Source organism: Myxocyprinus asiaticus, chromosome 17, assembly GCF_019703515.2.
Source record: "Myxocyprinus asiaticus isolate MX2 ecotype Aquarium Trade chromosome 17, UBuf_Myxa_2, whole genome shotgun sequence".
Taxonomy (NCBI): domain Eukaryota; kingdom Metazoa; phylum Chordata; class Actinopteri; order Cypriniformes; family Catostomidae; genus Myxocyprinus; species Myxocyprinus asiaticus.
Genome location: NC_059360.1, coordinates 49,276,943 through 49,297,839, shown reverse-complemented (window position 1 = coordinate 49,297,839; position 20,897 = coordinate 49,276,943). Strand labels below are relative to the sequence as shown.

At 37.8% G+C, this 20,897-nt stretch overlaps 1 protein-coding gene across 7 annotated transcripts in view; it reads right to left on the bottom strand.

The window, feature by feature from the left end:
• The window catches only part of acp7 (acid phosphatase 7, tartrate resistant (putative)), an 84,265-nt gene that overhangs the window by 58,370 nt on the left and 4,998 nt on the right, over positions 1 to 20,897 (bottom strand). For 2 of the 7 annotated variants that reach the window (XM_051722885.1, XM_051722884.1), the window contains exons 6-14: positions 20,343 to 20,440; positions 10,226 to 10,288; positions 9,970 to 10,084; positions 9,680 to 9,793; positions 8,381 to 8,447; positions 8,132 to 8,199; positions 7,920 to 7,991; positions 3,271 to 3,408; positions 1,003 to 3,197 (exon numbers count right to left, since the gene is read on the bottom strand). In XM_051722885.1, the coding sequence (XP_051578845.1) occupies positions 3,132 to 3,197; positions 3,271 to 3,408; positions 7,920 to 7,991; positions 8,132 to 8,199; positions 8,381 to 8,447; positions 9,680 to 9,793; positions 9,970 to 10,084; positions 10,226 to 10,288; positions 20,343 to 20,440 (801 nt within the window). In that variant the 3' untranslated portion in view covers positions 1,003 to 3,131. Of the gene's footprint in view, positions 1 to 1,002; positions 3,198 to 3,270; positions 3,409 to 6,501; positions 7,283 to 7,919; positions 7,992 to 8,131; positions 8,200 to 8,380; positions 8,448 to 9,679; positions 9,794 to 9,949; positions 10,085 to 10,225; positions 10,289 to 20,342; positions 20,441 to 20,897 lie in introns of those variants that run through there. The other 5 variants (XM_051722888.1, XM_051722890.1, XM_051722887.1 and 2 more) reach the window with 5 other exon arrangements.

Sequence of the window (20,897 nt, the reverse complement as noted above, 5' to 3'; positions counted from 1 at the left end):
TTGGTATTGGATAACTTTTTTTGCTTCAATAAATAACATTATCATTTAAAATCTGTATTTTGTGTTTACTCAGATTGCCTTTGCTTTATGTTAGATTTTGTTTGAATTTTTGAAACAATTTAGTATGAGATATACACAAAAACAGAAGAAATCAGGATGGGGGCAAATACTTTTTTACAGCACTGTAGAGGAAATGCACTGAAATTACAGCTACAATCATACTTTCTTGAAATGTTATTGTCAGTATTGCATAAGCCCACTCTATCAATGTCATTTATCAATGAAGTTTAGTGTCATACACACACATACTCTATAGTGTATTATAAATATTTTTCAAAACTTAATATAATTTCTAGTTTGAGTAAAACATCTCTGTTTTAAGAGGCAATTAAACTACCAGTCAAAAGTTTGGACACAGTTACTCATTTTTGTTTATATTTGTCTACAAAACTCACTTCCAGCATTTAAGCATAAACCTTTAAATCATTAGGTTTTTAAGATCATGAGAAATATAAATTCAGTCAAGTGTAACCAGACGTTGTTAGTGTGTTTATAATGTCTATTCTCTGTTTTCCAGACATTTAGTGCTGCAAGAAACAAGCGGATCTTTGCAATCTTGCCTTGTGGATACTGAAGTTGCCATGTGAAAACTGAAGTCCACCCTCCGTTGTAGGAGTTGGTTATCGCCCAACTAGTGTCGTGCAAGTTATGCAGAAATATGAAATTAACTCTAAGCAAAGGCAATAATAAAAATCCTTCTCCTGCAGATCGGTGTTAGCCACAAATATGCCCATGTTACGTAACACACTCAGAAATAATCTGCAGCAAATGTCCATCACAGCAAACGGCCTCTTTATACTCCGGTCACGTCTACGGGACAGTATCAGTCCAATCAGAACTGAAGAACTCAAAGTACAACCCGATGAGTGGAATATAGACACATGACGGAGATTAACATAGTCAAAAACAGTCTGCTTTGTTTCTTAAAGAGACACCAGGTACTGTGAGAAAATACATTTATTACAGTTCACTAACATATTCAAAGACAAACTTCAAGAGATTTAATAGCTCTGTTCCAAAACCCTCGCTGTCTACATAGGCAGTGACCTTCTAAGGCAGCATTGTAACTGGAACCTCATAAGTGACTAATTGGAGTGCTCTACATAGGCAGCAACTCTGTGTGTCATACAAGAAGTGCTCGTCACGTGTAGCACATTAGAGATTCGATTTACAATTGATCCCAATAGAGTCTGACGTTAGCATGTTGCTAAAGCTAACAACACAATACTCTGATTAGCATCAAAATATACACACAAAAAAATACTGGGTAAGATAGTCTATTTTTAAATAGACAGAACTATTTTTATCATTGTTAACGATTGTGAACAATTCCGGTTCCTTAAACAGTTCCATTAACAAATCCTTTATTACTTTAAGATAGAAATATTTGGAAATAAGAAATCCTGTTGCCAAATGATGAGATCATTTCAGATTTTGACAGAGCAGACAAAATAAATCAGAGATACATTTAATACAGTTAAGTTAAAGGTGTGTTTACGCAGACATTTTTAGAGGCATAGATTGAAAAGAATCAGCTCATAAGAGTCATTTGTTTGGGAATCAGACTACACTTGTCATTTTGTAGATTCAAAAGAACCGACTCATAAGAGTCGTTCATATGGGAATCGGACTACACTTGTCATTCTGTAGATTCAAAAGAACTGACTCATAAGAGTCATTCATTTGGGAATCGGTCTACACTTGTCATTCTGTAGATTCAAAAGAACCGACTCATAAGAGTCATTTGTTTGGGAATCAGACTACACTGGTCACGATGTGTTTCACATTGCAGATTCAAAAGAACCAACTCATAAGAGTCATTCATATGGGAATCGGACTACACTTGTCACTCTGTAGATTCAAAAGAACTGACTCATAAGAGTCATTCATATGGGAATCGGACTACACTTGTCACTCTGTAGATTCAAAAGAACTGACTCATAAGAGTCATTCATTTGGGAATTGGTCTACACTTGTCATTCTGTAGATTCAAAAGAACTGACTCATAAGTGTCATTCATTTGGGAATCGGACTACACTTGTCATTCTGTAGATTCAAAAGAACCGACTCATAAGAGTCATTTGTTTGGGAATCAGACACTACACTGGTCACGATGTGTGTTTCACATTGTAGATTCAAAAGAACCAACTCATAAGGGTCATTCATTTGGGAATCAGACGACACTTGTCACTCTGTAGATTCAAAAGAACTGACTCATAAGAGTCATTTGTTTGAGAATCAGACTACACTGGTCGTGCTGTGCGTTTCACATTGTAGATTCAAAAGAACCGACTCATAAGAGTCATTAGCTGGGGAATCATACAACACTGCTTCAGTAGTTGGCAGCGTCAAACACACACATCGTCATAAAAATCTAATTGTTCTGGTATTTTGAAAAATATGGAAGCTGCTCTGAACAAGATCCGGTTCATGGTTCCCAACCCTAATTATATTTATAAATGTTGTCGCAATGCATTCTGGGATTGCCCTCTCTTTAAAGCATACATGTGATTCTGCTTTTGAACTGAGCTAAAGAAGCATATTGCCTACCTTTTCAAACACTGGGAGTGAGTTAAAGATGTTTTAAACTAGGTTTTGGAACAGAGCGAATCTTTTGAGAAATCAAGTAGATTGTGTATAGTACTAAAATGTAAACTTCAATAAAATCATAATTAATTTAAATACATGGATTTTCATTCAGTTCAATAAATGAAAACACATATCAAGATTCTTTCCTGATGAAACATTAACAACCTTGAAGAACTTAATCTTGTTTGTGAAAATCCCGTGCCTGTGAAATTAAATGGCTGTGTCTCCTGTGATTAAGAGTTGGATCAGATCCGGCACAGAAGTCAAAAGTGTAAATCTGTCTGGAGGGAATTTAAAGAATCACGTCCAACTCAAAACACATGCGCTCCCGTTAGATCTTTAGAGAAGAGACTATGAGGTCTGATCCTTCACAGACAAACACTGTTCATTTGTTTGTTTGATTGAAGTTAAAGTGCATCTCACTGTTGATTATGATTCAAAGTGTGTTTCCTGAGAGAGAGTGTGTGTTTGATTGAGTATCTTCACCGCCAGGCGTCCGCTCCATGAACCTCCTTCACCAGTGTGATCTGATCAATCACTTTACCGTACTGCACACAGAGTCACACTTACAGTCACACTGATTGCACACATATTAACCAGTTCAATGAGCTGATGAGTTACCTGGTCATCAGACACCTGCTCCAGGTACAGGTGTGTGCGGTTGATCACATGCATGCGTGTATAGCCGTAATCTGTGCTTCTGAAAGCGCTCCAGTCTCGAGGTTTGGGGATGAAACCGTCATGTTTCTCTCTGCATCCCTGACAAACACAACATCATTCTCACACCATCACCCACAAACTATTTACTACAGTAAGACTGTTCTCGAGAATCATCAATCCTGGTGTGGTGTAGCGGTTAAAGTTCTGGGAACCAAAAGTTTGCACATTTAAATCCCACATGGAATGAGTCATGAACTATGACTATTGTGCGCTTGATTGAGGCTCCCGGGAGAACTGGGATGTTTGAAAAACATTTACAGTATTTTGAAAAAAAAAAAAAAAAACATCTTACAACTTACAAAATTTAATGTGGAGAAACCATCAAATAAAACTGATTTGCACCCTAAATGCATGTGAGTGTACACAAATTATGTTTCGTTATTTTCGTGCAAGCATGCGCTAAGTCTAGGCGCAATTGCACGCACAAAGTGCTAATGAACTGGACCAAGTGCAATTTAATTCTGTGGTTCTTCTCCATTTATTCTACCATCTGCATCCTATTATAAACTTCTTCCACTGGCCCCTTTTGCATTGACTTAAAAATCACTTCACGACAACGGGTGGAAAAATACCAATAAGTATAAGATTGTAAATTGTAACTATAAACACAAAAATAATAATAATAATAATAATAATTGAAAAATAAACAATGATCTATAGATAGTTTAACACAAATCTCATTAATATTTGTTTCATTAAACGGCTACAACAGTGATCATCATGGACATAATTTGATGTTCTACTATATTTTCAGAGTTTTGAAAATTAACTTTATGACTGTCTGCAAATGCAGTTTAGACTTTGCGCTGAGATTAGACGTGCTTTTGAAATGTCTTAGCAAGGGATGTTCCCAAAGCTGAATACCTTATTCGGCACGGATAATGACTTCATAACGAATAACAGATTCATCCGAATAATATAGAAAATATTTGTATGACTGATTATCCAAGACGCACAAGGACAAAGCCACATTTTAAATAAACATATCCAAAATGAAAACTAATTTAAATTTTTCTAAAATTCTGTAGATTCAAAAGAACTGATTAATAAGAGTCATTTGTTCGTGAATCGGACTACACTGGTCACGTTGTGTGTTTCGCACTGTAGATTCAGAAGAACTGATTAATAAGAGTCATCTGTTCGTGAATCGGACTACACTGGTCACGTTGTGTGTTTCGCGCTGTAGATTCAGAAGAACTGATTAATAAGAGTCATTTGTTCGTGAATCGGACTACACTGGTCACGTTGTGTGTTTCGCGCTGTAGATTCAGAAGAACTGATTAATAAGAGTAATTTGTTCGTGAATCGGACTTCACTGGTCACGTTGTGTGTTTCGCGCTGTAGATTCAAAAGAACTGATTAATAAGAGTCATTTGTTCGTGAGTCGGACTACACTGGTCACGTTGTGTGTTTCGCGCTGTAGATTCAAAAGAACTGATTAATAAGAGTCATTTGTTCGTGAGTCGGACTACACTGGTCACGTTGTGTGTTTCGCGCTGTAGATTCAAAAGAACTGATTAATAAGAGTCATTTGTTCGTGAATCGGACTTCACTGGTCACGTTGTGTGTTTCGCGCTGTAGATTCAAAAGAACTGATTAATAAGAGTCATCTGTTCGTGAGTCGGACTACACTGGTCACCTTGTGTGTTTCGCGCTGTAGATTCAAAAGAACTGATTAATAAGAGTCATTTGTTCGTGAGTCGGACTACACTGGTCACGTTGTGTGTTTCGCGCTGTAGATTCAAAAGAACTGATTAATAAGAGTCATCTGTTCGTGAATCGGACTACACTGGTCACGTTGTGTGTTTTGCGCTGTAGATTCAAAAGAACTGATTAATAAGAGTCATCTGTTCGTGAATCGGACTTCACTGGTCACGTTGTGTGTTTCGCGCTGTAGATTCAAAAGAACTGATAAGAGTCATCTGTTCGTGAATCGGACTTCACTGGTCACGTTGTGTGTTTCGCGCTGTAGATTCAAAAGAACTGATTAATAAGAGTCATCTGTTCGTGACTTGGACTACACTGGTCACGTTGTGTGTTTCGCGCTGTAGATTCAAAAGAACTGATTAATAAGAGTCATCTGTTCGTGAATCGGACTACACTGGTCACGTTGTGTGTTTCGCGCTGTAGATTCAAAAGAACTGATTAATAAGAGTCATCTGTTCGTGAATCGGACTTCACTGGTCACGTTGTGTGTTTCGCGCTGTAGATTCAAAAGAACTGATTAATAAGAGTCATTTGTTCGTGAATCGGACTACACTGGTCACGTTGTGTGTTTCGCGCTGTAGATTCAAATGAACTGATTAATAAGAGTCATTTGTTCGTGAATCGGACTACACTGGTCACGTTGTGTGTTTCGCGCTGTAGATTCAAATGAACTGATTAATAAGAGTCATTTGTTCGTGAATCGGACTTCACTGGTCACGTTGTGTGTTTCGCGCTGTAGATTCAAAAGAACTGATTAATAAGAGTCATTTGTTCGTGAATCGGACTACACTGGTCACGTTGTGTGTTTCGCGCTGTAGATTCAAATGAACTGATTAATAAGAGTCATTTGTTCGTGAATCGGACTACACTGGTCACGTTGTGTGTTTCGCGCTGTAGATTCAAATGAACTGATTAATAAGAGTCATTTGTTCGTGAATCGGACTTCACTGGTCACGTTGTGTGTTTCGCGCTGTAGATTCAAAAGAACTGATTAATAAGAGTCATTTGTTCGTGAATCGGACTACACTGGTCACGTTGTGTGTTTCGCGCTGTAGATTCAAATGAACTGATTAATAAGAGTCATTTGTTCGTGAATCGGACTACACTGGTCACGTTGTGTGTTTCGCGCTGTAGATTCAAAAGAACTGATTAATAAGAGTCATTTGTTCGTGAATCGGACTACACTGGTCACGTTGTGTGTTTCGCGCTGTAGATTCAAATGAACTGATTAATAAGAGTCATTTGTTCGTGAATCGGACTTCACTGGTCACGTTGTGTGTTTCGCGCTGTAGATTCAAATGAACTGATTAATAAGAGTCATTTGTTCGTGAATCGGACTACACTGGTCACGTTGTGTGTTTCGCGCTGTAGATTCAAAAGAACTGATTAATAAGAGTCATTTGTTCGTGAATCGGACTTCAATGGTCACGTTGTGTGTTTCGTGCTGTAGATTCAAAAGAACTGACTAATAAGAGTCATTTGTTCGTGAATCAGACTTCATTGGTCACGTTGTGTGTTTCGCGCTGTAGATTCAAAAAAATTGACTCATTTCCAGCATTTAAGCATAAACCTTTAAATCATTAGGTTTTTAAGATCATGAGAAATATAAATTCAGTCAAGTGTAACCAAATGTTGTTAGTGTGTTTATAATGTCTATTATCTGTTTTCCAGACATTTGGTGCTGCAAGGAACAAGCGGATCTTTGCAATCTTGCCTTGTGGAATAGGGTGCAGAAATATGAAATTAACTCTAAGCAAAGGCAATAATAAAAATCCTTCTCCTGCAGATCGGTGTTAGCCACAAATATGCCCATGTTACGTAACACACTCAGAAATAATCTGCAGCAAATGTCCATCACAGCAAACGGCCTCTTTATACTCCGGTCACGTCTACGGGACAGTATCAGTCCAATCAGAACTGAAGAACTCAAAGTACAACCCGATGAGTGGAATGCAGGGGTGTAAAAAGCACTCAGAAATGAAACTTAAGTGAAAGTATGGATACTGAGCGAAGATTTTACTCAAGTATCAAGCAAAAACACACGAGTGAAAATACAAATTATTCACATTAAATTGTACTTAAGTATTATGAAATGAAGAGAGGAGATTGAGTGAGAGAGGATGTTGTTAAATTCGATGGCTTTGTTAGGTCGCCTTTTTACTGTCTCTGATGACTGTCATATTTCTCCTCCAGTGGCATTTGCAACCTGGTCAAAGAATCATGTTACAATAAAGACATTTTTGCAAAATGATTTTTATGTGGCCTGTTGTACGTAACACAATTTCCCAGTGAAATGAACACTAGAGGTGCTACAACAACAATTACTTTTATTCCTTTTCACTCAAATCACAAGTAAAACGGCAGATTATCAGTTCATAAACACATACTTTCCACTCTGTTCCTCACACAATGCTATCTTATGACATCTTTTACTATAGTGCATGACTCGTTTTAACGTTTGCATTACATAATCAACATGAAAATCATGATAGTACCTATTTTTTGCAGATGACATTGCACAGATGAGGTAACAATAACTCATTTAAGTCCTTTATTTGGTAATCGGACTACACTGGTTGCGCTGTGTTTTTAGTGTTATAGAATCAAAAGAACCGACTCATAAGAGTCATTTGTTTGGGAATCAGACTACACTTGAATCTACATCACTTAAACTTAACTCACCTGTATTAGCTTGCACTTTTCTGAGTCATATTGGAACTTTTGTATTGCAGCACTTCTCATGTTACTGTCTCATTATGACGAATCACATATGCAGTTGCTTTAGATAAAAGTGTGTGCTGAAAGAATAAATGTGAATGTATAGAAAACAGTGAAACACTCACAGCTGAGCCCGTGATGATATGAACTGGCGCTTTAGGATTCACATACGGCTCCTGAATACTTCCATTAAACACCTGCAATAACAAACACAGCTGCACATCTGTCTGTCTAAGCATAATCATATGTGTCTAACATACACTGTATAAAGTAGTTTGAGTTCAAATGGCACAGATCAGATGATGTTTATGATCAACAAAATGACTGACACACTGACCTTATAATCATACACAGGCCAGAGTCTCTCATATGTGTGTTCATGAGCCCACAGCTCCAGATCCACTCCTGCAAACACACATATGATATCACGACACACAACATATATCATCCAGCTATCTACTGACGTGTCCTGTGTTCATTTAGGCTAATGTAGTCAATCTAGGCTGATCAGAATGAACTTATCATTAAAGATTTGTTATACAGGGAAAAGAAGTATACAGTACTTAATTATTGTTATTCTTGTTACCGTATTGATAGAATAAATTCTCCAGGCCAGGAGCCGCTGGCTGTGTGTCATTGCGTCCAAATCGCACCTTAAATGACAGGACAACAGTGAGTGAACTGCACTTTTATGAAAGGTTTGTCAGATCTCTAAAACACCCCTTAAACTGTAAAGGACACGCCTCCAAAGGGGGGTGCTATACCACGAAAAAAGTTTACACTTAAAATATTAAAGTCTCCATATACATCAGTCAGGCATATGTGGTATCATTTTAAAGTTTAGAATCTGAACTTTTCAGAGATTTCATCACTTCTGCATTTATGTTACTTCAAATAACAAAATAAGGCCTCACAACATTTGCATTGAAAATTAGTGCCCCCCCACCACAGTTAGAAAGATTTTCAAAAGAATGAAAAAAGTGAAATATGATTTCTGTAAGTCATCAAATACAAACATCTCTTTTATGCTACAAAAACTTGATCAAAGCCCTAAATAGCCAAATATCTGCTTTTACCATAGGAAGTTCTCTAAAAAATGAGCCATTGTTTACTTGTCTGTGAGCTTGTATGGCTGAATAATCCAATGTTATATCTTAGATGTCCAGAACAAAATATCCCATCCAGAAGGAAAAGAATGCAAAACAAATCATCAGAAAAAGACGTTTTTGACTATTGATAAAATGTTGTATATCAAAGGGGAGGATCTCAGATTTCTAATGACACCTAGATTGAGCTTGTAGTCCACTCAGAGGCTGAGATATTCAATGAAACAATGAGGGTGGTGCATGAACTGAAAATTAGACTGAATGTCTATGGACGAGCACATCTGTGAGGGCTAAAATGCGTTAGAGCGCCACCTGCATTTCAGATCTGTATATTGTAATGGAATGTGATAGAGAAACAAATCTTTTTTCTAGTGTTTGCTGCCATCTAGTGGAATAACATGAGACTTTTGAAAGTGAGGTAGAGTGAAAAGAACCAGAATTACATGCTTACAAAAAAAAAAAAAAAAGATTATAAACACACAAATTTGAGTCTTTTTAATTTATTTGGGCGGTTCTCTGAAAAATTTGATTTTTTTTTTTTTTTGCAATTATTCCACAGTATGTATGAATGGTGAGCTTTTAAATTTGAGTGTGAAATATTGCGGGTGGCAGCCAAAAAATTCACATTTTTGCAAGTCGTATGAAAAAGAAAATATAGATGTTAGAATCTGTGGCGAGATCTGAAATTCATCCCAACTTAATTCAATAAATCATCAATTAATTTAGCTCATTTAATTCATTCATCAGCACAACTTCCAGTGTATAAAACAGGTGCTCACATAGCTCTGAAAGTGTGTGCAGTCGTCATCATCATCGTTGGAACAGTACATGGGTCTGTGTGCCATCGTGATGATCCACGGGCGTAACGCTCTGTTCTCAGGCCTGTTGGCTTCCTGAATACCAAAAACACACAACACAATATCAACCCACCAGTGACCAAGAGTCTGAGAAGATCAAATGGTGTTTCAGATGATTTAGTTCAATTGTGTTCAGTTGACCATAATATCCTCCAGCTCAACTGCATCATGTCATGTGATGGATTCTGGTACCTCATTTTATTTCTTTGTACCTCAAGATCTTTTTGGAGCCACTCGTACTGTCTGAAGAGCAAATCTAGGCCGTATTCCAGATAGAAATACACTTCCGTGGAGAATGAGATGATATGAACGGGGCCGACGTTCCAGCTTCAAACACAGTCAAAAACAAATGTCATTTTCACCACAAGAAAAAACAAAACAGATGTTTGTTTGGATCAAGCAGACAACCATTCTTTTGTTCAGAATTTCGACATATACAGAGAAGAGTTGGAAGTGTTGTTCTCGTACCTGTACCAGAGATTCTCCGTGTGTCCCGGCATACTGAACCGGTTCCTGTAGTGTGAGAAGTTGCTGCAAAAACACAGAAAATCATGCAAGTCGTATTACATCAAGAACATTCACAAGCCATTCAAAACTTTTAGTTTAACATTAAACATTTGACTTATTAAGGAATAGTAAGTGTCAAAGGAATAGAGTTCATCAAAAATGATAATTCATTCAACTCATCATTTACTCAAACTCGTATGACTTTATTCTGCGTTACTCAAACGGAGATATTTTGATGGAGATTTTAGGTGTTTTTGTCTATAGTCAATAGGGTCCAGTGGTTTAATAATTGGCGTAGAATTGGGGAGGAGGGGGGGAGGGGGTGATTCCCCCTCAATCAGGCATCTCTCCTTGTCCATATATTTTTTATCAATGTCGAAAAGAATTTAGTATGAGATACCTTGCAAATTGCATGACTGTGAGTCTGTCAGTGGTTTGTAATTTTCAGACAAAAAACTGAAGTCCCCCCCTTCATTGTAGGAGTTGGTTATCGCCCAACTAGTGTCGTGCAATCCCCCTCTAGCATAGATAGCAGTGTCACATGGTACCTGCTACTCTTAAATGTCTCCAAATGGATACAAATTTTTTTTCGGATATTTAAATGCAGATGCATGGATGATTCAGTTTTCAGAGCATCAAGCGCCCCCTGCAGGAATAAAATATTGTGTCTCACATGACACAGTCAGTGGCTGACAACATGTGCAATTTCGGTCTGTTACCCGCACAGAACTTTAGAAAACATGATATACAGTATATCACATAAGTCATATGTGGAGTCAGTGAAGATGTTAAAGGCGTCCATAGAAATTATCAGTAACTTTTTTCATGGTGAGGAAAGGAGACAGGCATTCTAGATGAGCAGGTAAGAATTGTAATTTTCTGAAAGCTAAAGCTTTTTCTGAATGTTTTATATGGAACACAGTGTATAAATATTTAAGCGTATGCAATGAATATAATTTTCTATTTATCTGAACTGTTATGATGCACTGTGTAATGAAAAACACCTCATATCTCCATCAAAATAACTGAGTTCTGCAGAAGAAAGACAGACATAAGAGTTTGAGATGACATAAGGGTGAGTAAACAATAAGAGAATTATCATTTCTGGGTGAACTATCCCTTAAACATCATCCTAAAACATTTGAAATGGACACAATTATAAATTTGGCTCATAAACATGAGTAATGAGGCAAAGAGGCAACCGGGCCTTCTTATGAACACTACTGACTTTACCTACATTTATGAGGTCACTGACCCTGAGGCCAAGGTCAGTGCCTTCACTTCCATTATTGGGTATATTTTGGATAAAGCCGTCCCACTAAAGAGAGTTTCAATTACTAACAATGACACGCCTTGGATGACTGTACAAATTAAAGATTTGATAAAAGAGAGACAGCATGCATTTTGGTCTGGTGACGAAACTACCTACAGAAACTTAAAATCAAGTATTGCAAAAAAAATCAAGATTGCCAAGCAGCGATACTACAAGAACGAGGTGGAGGAGTTGCATTGCTCTAATTCAAAACAATGGTTCAAGTCTATGAAGGCACTAATGGGGATGGAGGATGATAGGCGAGTTGTGGCACCACAAGACTCCAACTCCCTGCAGCGTGATTGTGATACTCTGGCCAAGCATTTTGCTTCAGTATGCAACCAAGTGGATCACATTATTCCATCTGAGGAGGATGTTACTCATAAGCTGTCAAATGGTACAATACCTCTTCTGAGTATCAATGTAAAATCAGTGCAGGGAAGGCAGCTGGTCCTGATGGAATTCCTTCTTGGGTTTTAAAGACTTTTCATGAAGAACTGGCGCCTGTGTTATGTGATGTTTTTAATACTTGTATTCAACATAACATTTTTCCAAGCCAATGGAAAGAAGCTTTGGTCAAAGCTGTTCCCAAAAAAGCGAAGCCCAGTTTTCCAGCAGACTATCATCAAATTTCATTAGTCAGCTGTGTTGGTAAAGTGTATGAAGGGATCCTAAGGGATGCCCTTCTGGAGGGTACAATGTTCAAGATTGCCCCATCACAACATGGCTTTATGGCTAATAGATCAACTGTCATGGCTTTGATTCAGATCCTACAATGCTGGCACGAAGCACTCAATAACAACCCCAAAAATGGACATTCATGCTGTTTTTGTTGATTTCTCCCATGCTTTTAACATAATAAAACACTGTCAGTTGCTTCATACACTGGCTGACATGTATGTCAGATGACCTTTTGGCTCATTGTGAGGAGCTACCTGAGTGACAGAGACCAAAGGGTGCAGTGGGGCTCCTGTGTGTCCAATCCCTGTGCAATTCCAGCTGGTGTCCCAGGGGTGGGGTACTGTCCCCACTGCTCTTTGTCATCTGTATAAACAGTCTGGACTCACGTCTGCCTCCTTCTGTTATCCCTGTGAACTATGCTGACGATCTTACATTCACGGAGCTCCTGATGGGGTCCTTGCCTGGTCTGACTCAGAAGGCCTTGGATTCAGTGGTTATATGGGGACAGGAGTTTTCACTGGCAATGAATGGAAATAAGACCATGGATATGGTAATTACTGCCAGGAGAAAGGATAACATCCTCTCTCCTCCATCTCCTACAATTTCTGGACTAAACATCAGTAGTCTCCTCATTTAAAGTGCTTGGAGTTCAGATATCATCTGACTTGTCATGGGATGCCCATATTAATTATATGCTCTTAAAGACACGGCCAAGAATCCATTACCTCTGTGTTGCCAAAAGAGCTGGTCTCCCATGCAATGTTTTAAAACCAATCAATCAATCAATCAAAATGTATTTATAGAGCACTTTAAAAAACCACGAAGTGTACCAAAGTGCTGTACACTTACAAAACAAATATATCTGACCGTCATATGGCCAATCCTTGAGTATGCCAGTCCAGTTTCGGGTGGGCTGACAGAAGGCCTCTCAGAGGAACTGGAGAGGGTTCAAAAACGATGCTGCAGGATCATCAGCATTCCGTCTTCTTCTCTTCCATCACCGAGTAAAAGGTGTGATGAGGCCACCCTGCGCACCCTCACTAACATCCTCAAAGACAGTTCATCCCCTCTGCACAGTTTTTTTTTTTGCCTGCAGCCTCAACATCTACTTATTCACTTCGGTGGTGCATGGAACATGTAGTGCCCACGATTAGAACCAAAAGACATGAACTTTCCTTTATTCCTTATGCTATTCCTCATGCTCTTAAATTGTTTTATAAATGACATATTTATTTAGGGTTTTATGCTCTTAATTCTATGTTTTTGTTTATGATATTGATTGCTGTTATGTGCTGCTATATCCTGCCTTGTCAAATTTTAAATAAATGAAATGAAATGGTGAGTATCAGATGAGATATGGACGTGTCTTTAAACAGCAGGGGCCTAAATTCAGGTTAATCACAGTCAGTGTAGGGAGCGGTGGGTCAAAGTTTAAGTATCTGAGTATCTGTCATGCTGATATGGATGTCCGGAAGGTCATAAGGACAAGGCTATGACACATGCTCTCTGTTGCTGATGCAGAAAAATGAATTTATGCGTTCATGACCTCAGTCTAGATTATTGTAATGCATTACTGGGAGGATGTCCAGCAAGATCAATAAATAAACTTCAATTGGTTGAAAATGCAGCAGCCAGAGTGCTGACGAGAACCAAGAAATATGATCATATTAGCCCCATTTTATTATTGTTACATTTAACATTTTGTTAACTACATACAAAGCTTTGAATGGTTTAGCTCCGCAGTACTTAAGTGACCTTCTTTCACGCTATATTCCATCACGTCCATTACGATCGCAATATTCTGGCCTGTTAATAGTTCCTAGAATATCAAAATCTACAAAAGGAGGTAGATCATTTTCCTATTTGGCTCCTAAACTATGGAATAGTCTCCCTAACACTGTTCGAGATGCAGACACACTCACTCAGTTTAAGTCTAGACTAAAGACTCATCTATTTAGCCAGATATACACCTCATTTATCCTTCAACTCACAATTAGGCTGCTTTAGTTAGGTCTGCCGGAACCAGACAACATCTATCATGATCTATAACTCTGCATACAATTGAATGGCATCTACGCTAATATTATTCTATTTGTTTCCCTGTCTCAACCTCAGGATTCATATCTATATCTATTACCAGATCCTGCCAGATCCAGCTCTGTTCCTGCTTGGTGTTGGACTCCACTGCTATGTGTCTCTGAGTGATGATGACTAAATGCAGCCGGTGCCAACCAGACATCACTTCAGTCTATTACGATGGACTTCAGAGGATGAACTGATGCCAACTCCAACTGTAAGACATGGGATACTTCATATGCCACTGCCTGAACCTTGGACTTAGGATGGACCTCACCGAAATGACCTGCCGGTTGAACTGCGATGCACCTCATTGATCTCTGCCTGCATCACCTCGGTCTAATGATGGACTACACTCTTATAATGGAATACATAAACTATCAATTAATTGCCAATAAAACCCTTCATCAGCCAACTAACAAAGGACAATGCATCTATATGAACTTCTGCAGTTAATCCAGGATGAACTTCAGAGACATTAGTCATTAATCTTACAGTTCATACAAAATCTTACTTAGTTTACTAATTTAAAACCATGATTTGCACTGCACATAAATAAGTAATATTGTCATTATATTCATGATGTTAGTCAGAGGGGAACTGGCCCCCACAGTGAGTCTGGTTTCTCTCAAGATAATTTTTCTCCATTAACGAACATCTTATGAAGTTTTGTGTTCCTTACCACAGTCAACTTCAGCTTACTCACTGGGGGTCTAAATACAATTATTATTTATATTTATACACAATTTAAAATCATATTTAATCAAACTACACAATGATGACTCTAAGACTTTATAGTTTACAGTTTCATTTTCTGTTAATGCATGATTTCCTGTAAAGCTGCTTTGAAACGATGCGTGTTGTGAAAGGCGCTATACAAATAAAAAAGACTTGACTGATGACAATAACTCAGACATCATGTCTGCAGATGTTTACTGCATAACCAAACTTTTTCAATACAAACAAGGACAGATTCTGTATCCACACCCACAACAATGACATTTACCCATCTACATCTCATTATCATCCCTGTGTTTGTGTCTACAGCTGATACTGACAGTGAATCCACATGTCTGTACTCCCCTCTAGTGTTTATCAGAGAAACTGCACACATAAACACCATATAATAACTGCTGCCCACTGACACAAAGGTCAAAATTTGATCTTGGCTAGAATATGAGACATATGAGACATTTTGTTATAACTGTTATGTTGTTCCAGCAATTTTTATTTATTTATTTTGCGGTAAGGGTCAGTTTGTAATGTTTACATTCCATCTATAATGTGTTCATATGTTTGTGGTACATTATTCACTTAAGAGGACATACAGCATAATGCAGTTGCTAAACTACAATACTGCTGTCAGTTGGTATGCTGAATCTTTATTATGTTGGCTTAACGAAGCCAACATACTGTTATCCTACAAACTTTCTTAATCCTGCTGAGACCCGAGTGTGTGCATTTTCCATTTCCCTTTTTGATTTGTAACTAGTAGCATCTAATAAACAAGCAACTTTTTTTTTTCTAGAGCAAAAAGTTTTCCTAAAAAAACATCATCTGCAGCCTGAAACTGAACTTTTGATCAGATTTTAGGAGTGAATGTACTTAACTGCATAGAGAGCTATAGGATGCTCCCTTGCTCCCTATTTAGTGAATGACTTAACCTCCAGTGTGCTGTCTGTCTGCACTGGTCTCAGAACAGTTTGAAATGCACCTTATTTTCATCCTAACTCCATATAAAGCCTCTGAAAGCAAAATTTTCCAGCTTTTGGATGCATGCATTGATTCTCAATGTGATAATACACAGTTAATATAGGAATGCATTTTTTAATGTTAATCAATAGAACTGTATTGCACAGTGATAACATAAAATATACCAAAATGTATATTAAGGTGAAGCAAAATGACCCACAGATGTGTTTGTCACGTCACTGTGTTTCCCTCCTAAGGACCCTTAGTTTGAAAGTTCCTTTGTTTCCCTCCATTGTCTCTGTCTTCAGTTCCTTGCCCTAATTGTATCACAGGTGTTCCTCTTAGTCTTGTTAGCCCTTGTGTATATATGCCCTCTTGTTCCTAATTCCTGGACAGCACGTGCAGCACAAAATCAAATGGGACATGCCAGTGTTAATGCTCACTGCAACAATTCTTAACAGTTATTCTTATTTCTGTAATTTTTTATTTTTTTTTAACTCTATTATGGTACTACAGTGATTTTAAAGTTAGATCAACATAAAGGCAGTACATACAAATAATTTTTTGCATCACAATGCAAATTTGGGGGAAATGTCCTTTATTGTAATATAAATTTGATAGAAAAGTTTGTAAAGAAACACTGATGTTGGCTTGACATAGCCTTGCCTGAAAGTTAAAAATAAATTAATTTGAAAAGTTTGAATTCTAGCATGTTATAGCATGTAGCTAGGTATTGCTAGCATGTTGCTAGGTGATGATAGCATGTTCTAACATGTTGCAAGACATTGCTATCGTGTTTTAACATGTAGCTAGCATGTGCCTAACATGTTTTACTATGTAGCTATGTGTTTCTAGCATGTTACTAGGCATTGCTATAATTTAACATGTAGCTAGGCATTGCTAGCATATGCCTAACATGTTATAGCATGTAGCTAGGTGTTGCTAGTAGTTTCTAACATGTTTTAACATGTAGCTAGGCATTGCAGGCATTTTGCTAGGTGATGTTAACATGTTCTAGTATGTTTCTAGGCTCTATTATGGTACTACAGTGATTTTAAAGTTAGATCAACATAAAGGCAGTACATACAAATAATTTTTTGCATCACAATGCAAATTTGGGGGAAATGTGCTTTATTGTAATATAAATTTGATAGAAAAGTTTGTAAAGAAACACTGATGTTGGCTTGACATAGCCTTGCCTGAAAGTAAAAAATAATTTAATTTGAAAAGTTTGAATGTTTTACAGGCTCAACAGTCAGACAGACAGATAGATAGATTCTAGCATGTTATAGCATGTAGCTAGGTATTGCTAGCATGTTGCTAGGTGATGATAGCATGTTCTAACATGTTGCAAGACATTGCTATCATGTTTTAACATGTAGCTAGCATGTGCCTAACATGTTTTACTATGTAGCTATGTGTTTCTAGCATGTTACTAGGCATTGCTATCATTTAACATGTAGCTAGGCATTGCTAGCATATGCCTAACATGTTATAGCATGTAGCTAGGTGTTGCTAGTAGTTTCTAACATGTTTTAACATGTAGCTAGGCATTGCAGGCATTTTGCTAGGTGATGTTAACATGTTCTAGTATGTTTCTAGGCATTGCTATCATGTTGCTAACATGATTTATCATGTAGCAAGGGGTTGCTAGCATCTTGATAGGCATTGCTATTATGTTGCTAGCATGTTTTAACATGTAGCTAGGTGTTGCTAGCATATTGCTAGGAGTTGCTTGCATGTGTCTAGGCATTGCTAGCATGTTATTAGGTGTTGTTAGCATGTTTCCAGGCGCTGCTAGCATGTAGCTAGGCATTTCCAGCCATAGATATACATACGTAGCTGCTTCATTCGGCTGGTTCGGATACATCAACCGCGGCACCATCTTCAACAAGACAAACAGTCAACAAGAAGAGCTGTTTGAATGAAAGTGAATAGAGAAGAAGCCTCAGACCACTGCATAAACTGCTTTTGTGTGGAAACAGTTCAGCATAAAATGAATTGACTGACTGGATGGTAATTTTGCCTAATGTTTTTGGATAATCTAAAAAGTTGGCTGGATAAAACAATAGACCAGGGGTTTTCAACAACTTTCGGTGGGTAGAGAGACGGAGACAGGACCTTTGTTACACATTGGATAAAATTGAGTGTTGCTTTTTATGCATACAAAAACATGTATGATAGGCTACCATATTATTGTATGTACATACTTTATGATGTTTATATTGCAAAGCTTTTGAAATAATCATTAAATAATGTACAGCAGGGGTCTGCAACTTTTCTGACTTGAAATGACATTTTACATTTTCCTTTTTAATCATTGTTCCGTACCCCCTCGTTAATAAAAAGACAGATAGATAGTCAGACAAACAGACAGACTCTGTCCATGCTGAATAATTTTTTTTTATAAGATTACTAATATGGAGTCTTCATCTTATGTGAGTGATACATTTTATACATATATTTAAAAATTAAATTTCATTAGGAGTAAAACGTTGTAATGAGGCATGTTTCAACATGTAGCCAGAAGTTGCTAGAAGTTGCTAGCATGTTTTAGCATGTAGCTAGAAGTTGCTAGCATGTTTTAGCATGTAGCTTGGCGTTGCATGCTTTGACATTTTTCTAGGCAACATAAGTGTGGGTGAGAATCAGTGAAGTCCTTTTATACAATCAATCTCCATTTTCACTTTATAATTTTCTTCTTTTGTCTTTGGCCATTGGCATTCTTTGTTCATATTGCCACCTACTAGGCAGGAAGGAGAATTTGTAGTAAAAAAGGACTTAAATATGGATCTGTTTCTCACTCACACCTATCATATCACTTCAGAAGACATGGATTAAACCACTGGAGTCTTATGGATTACTTTTACACTGCCTTTATGTGCTTTTTGGAGCTTCAAAATGTTGGTACCCATTCACTGGTATTGTATGGACCTACAGAGATGAAATATATTTGTTTGTATTCAGCAGAACAAAGTTAGTCATACACATCTGGGATGGCATAAGGGTGAGTAAATCATGAGAGAATTTTAAATTTTGGGTGAACTGTCCCTTTAATCCTGGTGTTGGTTTGTTTACATTTGAAATTTTGACATTTGGAGTTTGAACAGTCTTAGCCAGAGATTATTTAGCAGAGACGGGCCACTTCTGTTCAAATGAATGGGAGAAATTGGAACGCTCAACCAATGAGCTCTGAGCGCCCAACGGTCAACCAAAGTAGAAAGGAAGTCCCGCCTTACAGTTAAAAGTGCCAATCACCTTTTAGATACGGACATCAGCTGTCAATCAGCTCTAGAATGTGCATGCGCATTAGCTATACGAGCCGGGAAAATGTGTTTTTTTTTTAGTGTAATATGAGGTAAAGAAGCACAATTTATGATTCCAGTGTTGTCAGAGTTTACTGCCTATTTGAAATATGTTTTTTGATCGTAATCTTGACCAACCGTTTTAGAGATTTCGGTCTTTCTCCATTCAAGTAGACAGGAGCTGCACTGGCATGACTGGAAATACCGACAGTGGACTGACTTGCTAGAAAGACTCTGTCTTAGCTCATGGGAACATTCTGTCAATTTAAGTGAATGTGATTTTTCCCATTTTTTGTTTACTTGACTTTTACTTTCTTCATTATGTGAATTCTTGAATATTATTAATAGTGCTACTGCAATCTCTCTCTCCAGTGATCATCTCAGTACTGTAGTCAGTGGTCCGTTTCTTTCACGTCTCTGTTTATTTTGGCTCTGCTCATTGAGTGAATCCAGACACACGATTGAAATGACTCACATCATGAAAAGTTTCCCAAAAATGTTCTGAATCTTCGCTGTGGAAAAGATCTTTTACCAACTATGTCTTGTCCAGACAGTAACAGCAGACGGTAAAATAGTTTGATACAAGAAACCATTTTGATTCTGCCCTGAATATTAATTTATGCTCAGGCAAAAATCTCTTAGTGACGGACCTGTTGAGAGATCAACTTATAAGCTGCTGTGTGTGAAGTTTAGAAGTTTCAAATACTTTCTGGTATCTCAGTTTAATGTTCACATTTGACTTCCTGAAGAGTGTCAACACCGTGATGCTTTCCAAACATTCTTCTGACTCAACCAATGGTGTGCGTTTGGGGCGGGACTAACTGTTCAGATGGGGGCGGGACAGAAGAGGCTGTAGGAGGGTCTGGGAAACCTATTTGAACACGATCATTATTTTGCCGTTCAGTTTGAAGCCGCTTGTGGTGCAGAAATGACACACCGCAGCTTTAAATACACTCCAGTGCAGAACTGGTTAAGGTTAATAACAGGTTAACAACAGGTTGATAACACTCACTAAGCCCACTCGTGGTTTCCTGGACACGTCATATAAGGTGTGTAAGCAGCGATGGACTGAATCTGTCTCATAAACTCGTCACCGATCTTGCCATTGTCCTGATTAAACACACAAACACACACAATGTATGTGATTAAAAACAGTAGTGATTGTGAAATCGAAATGCAATGTAATGCTTTTGTGTTAAGTATGGTCAACAGCTTAAATCCTGCAGTAGTCATTAATGGTAAAAATATTAGTCTCAGGATTGATTAACAGTGTTTTGATGAGGTGAACACTGAAGACACAAACACAACTGAAATGATCCGTGCACATAAAATCACACTGAACTCAAAACCAATCGGTTTGGAAGTATTTTGTGAGGGGCTGTTGAGATTAGTTGGGTTTTCAGACAGATCTGTGTGTGAGTGAGTGTGTGTGTGTATGTGTGTGTGAGTGTGTGTGTGTGTGTGTGATGTGATGTGATAGTGTGTGTGAGTGTGTGTATGTGTGTGTGTGTGTGTGTGTGTGTGAGTGTCTATGTGAGTGGGCAGGTTTAAGTGGTTTACGAGGACT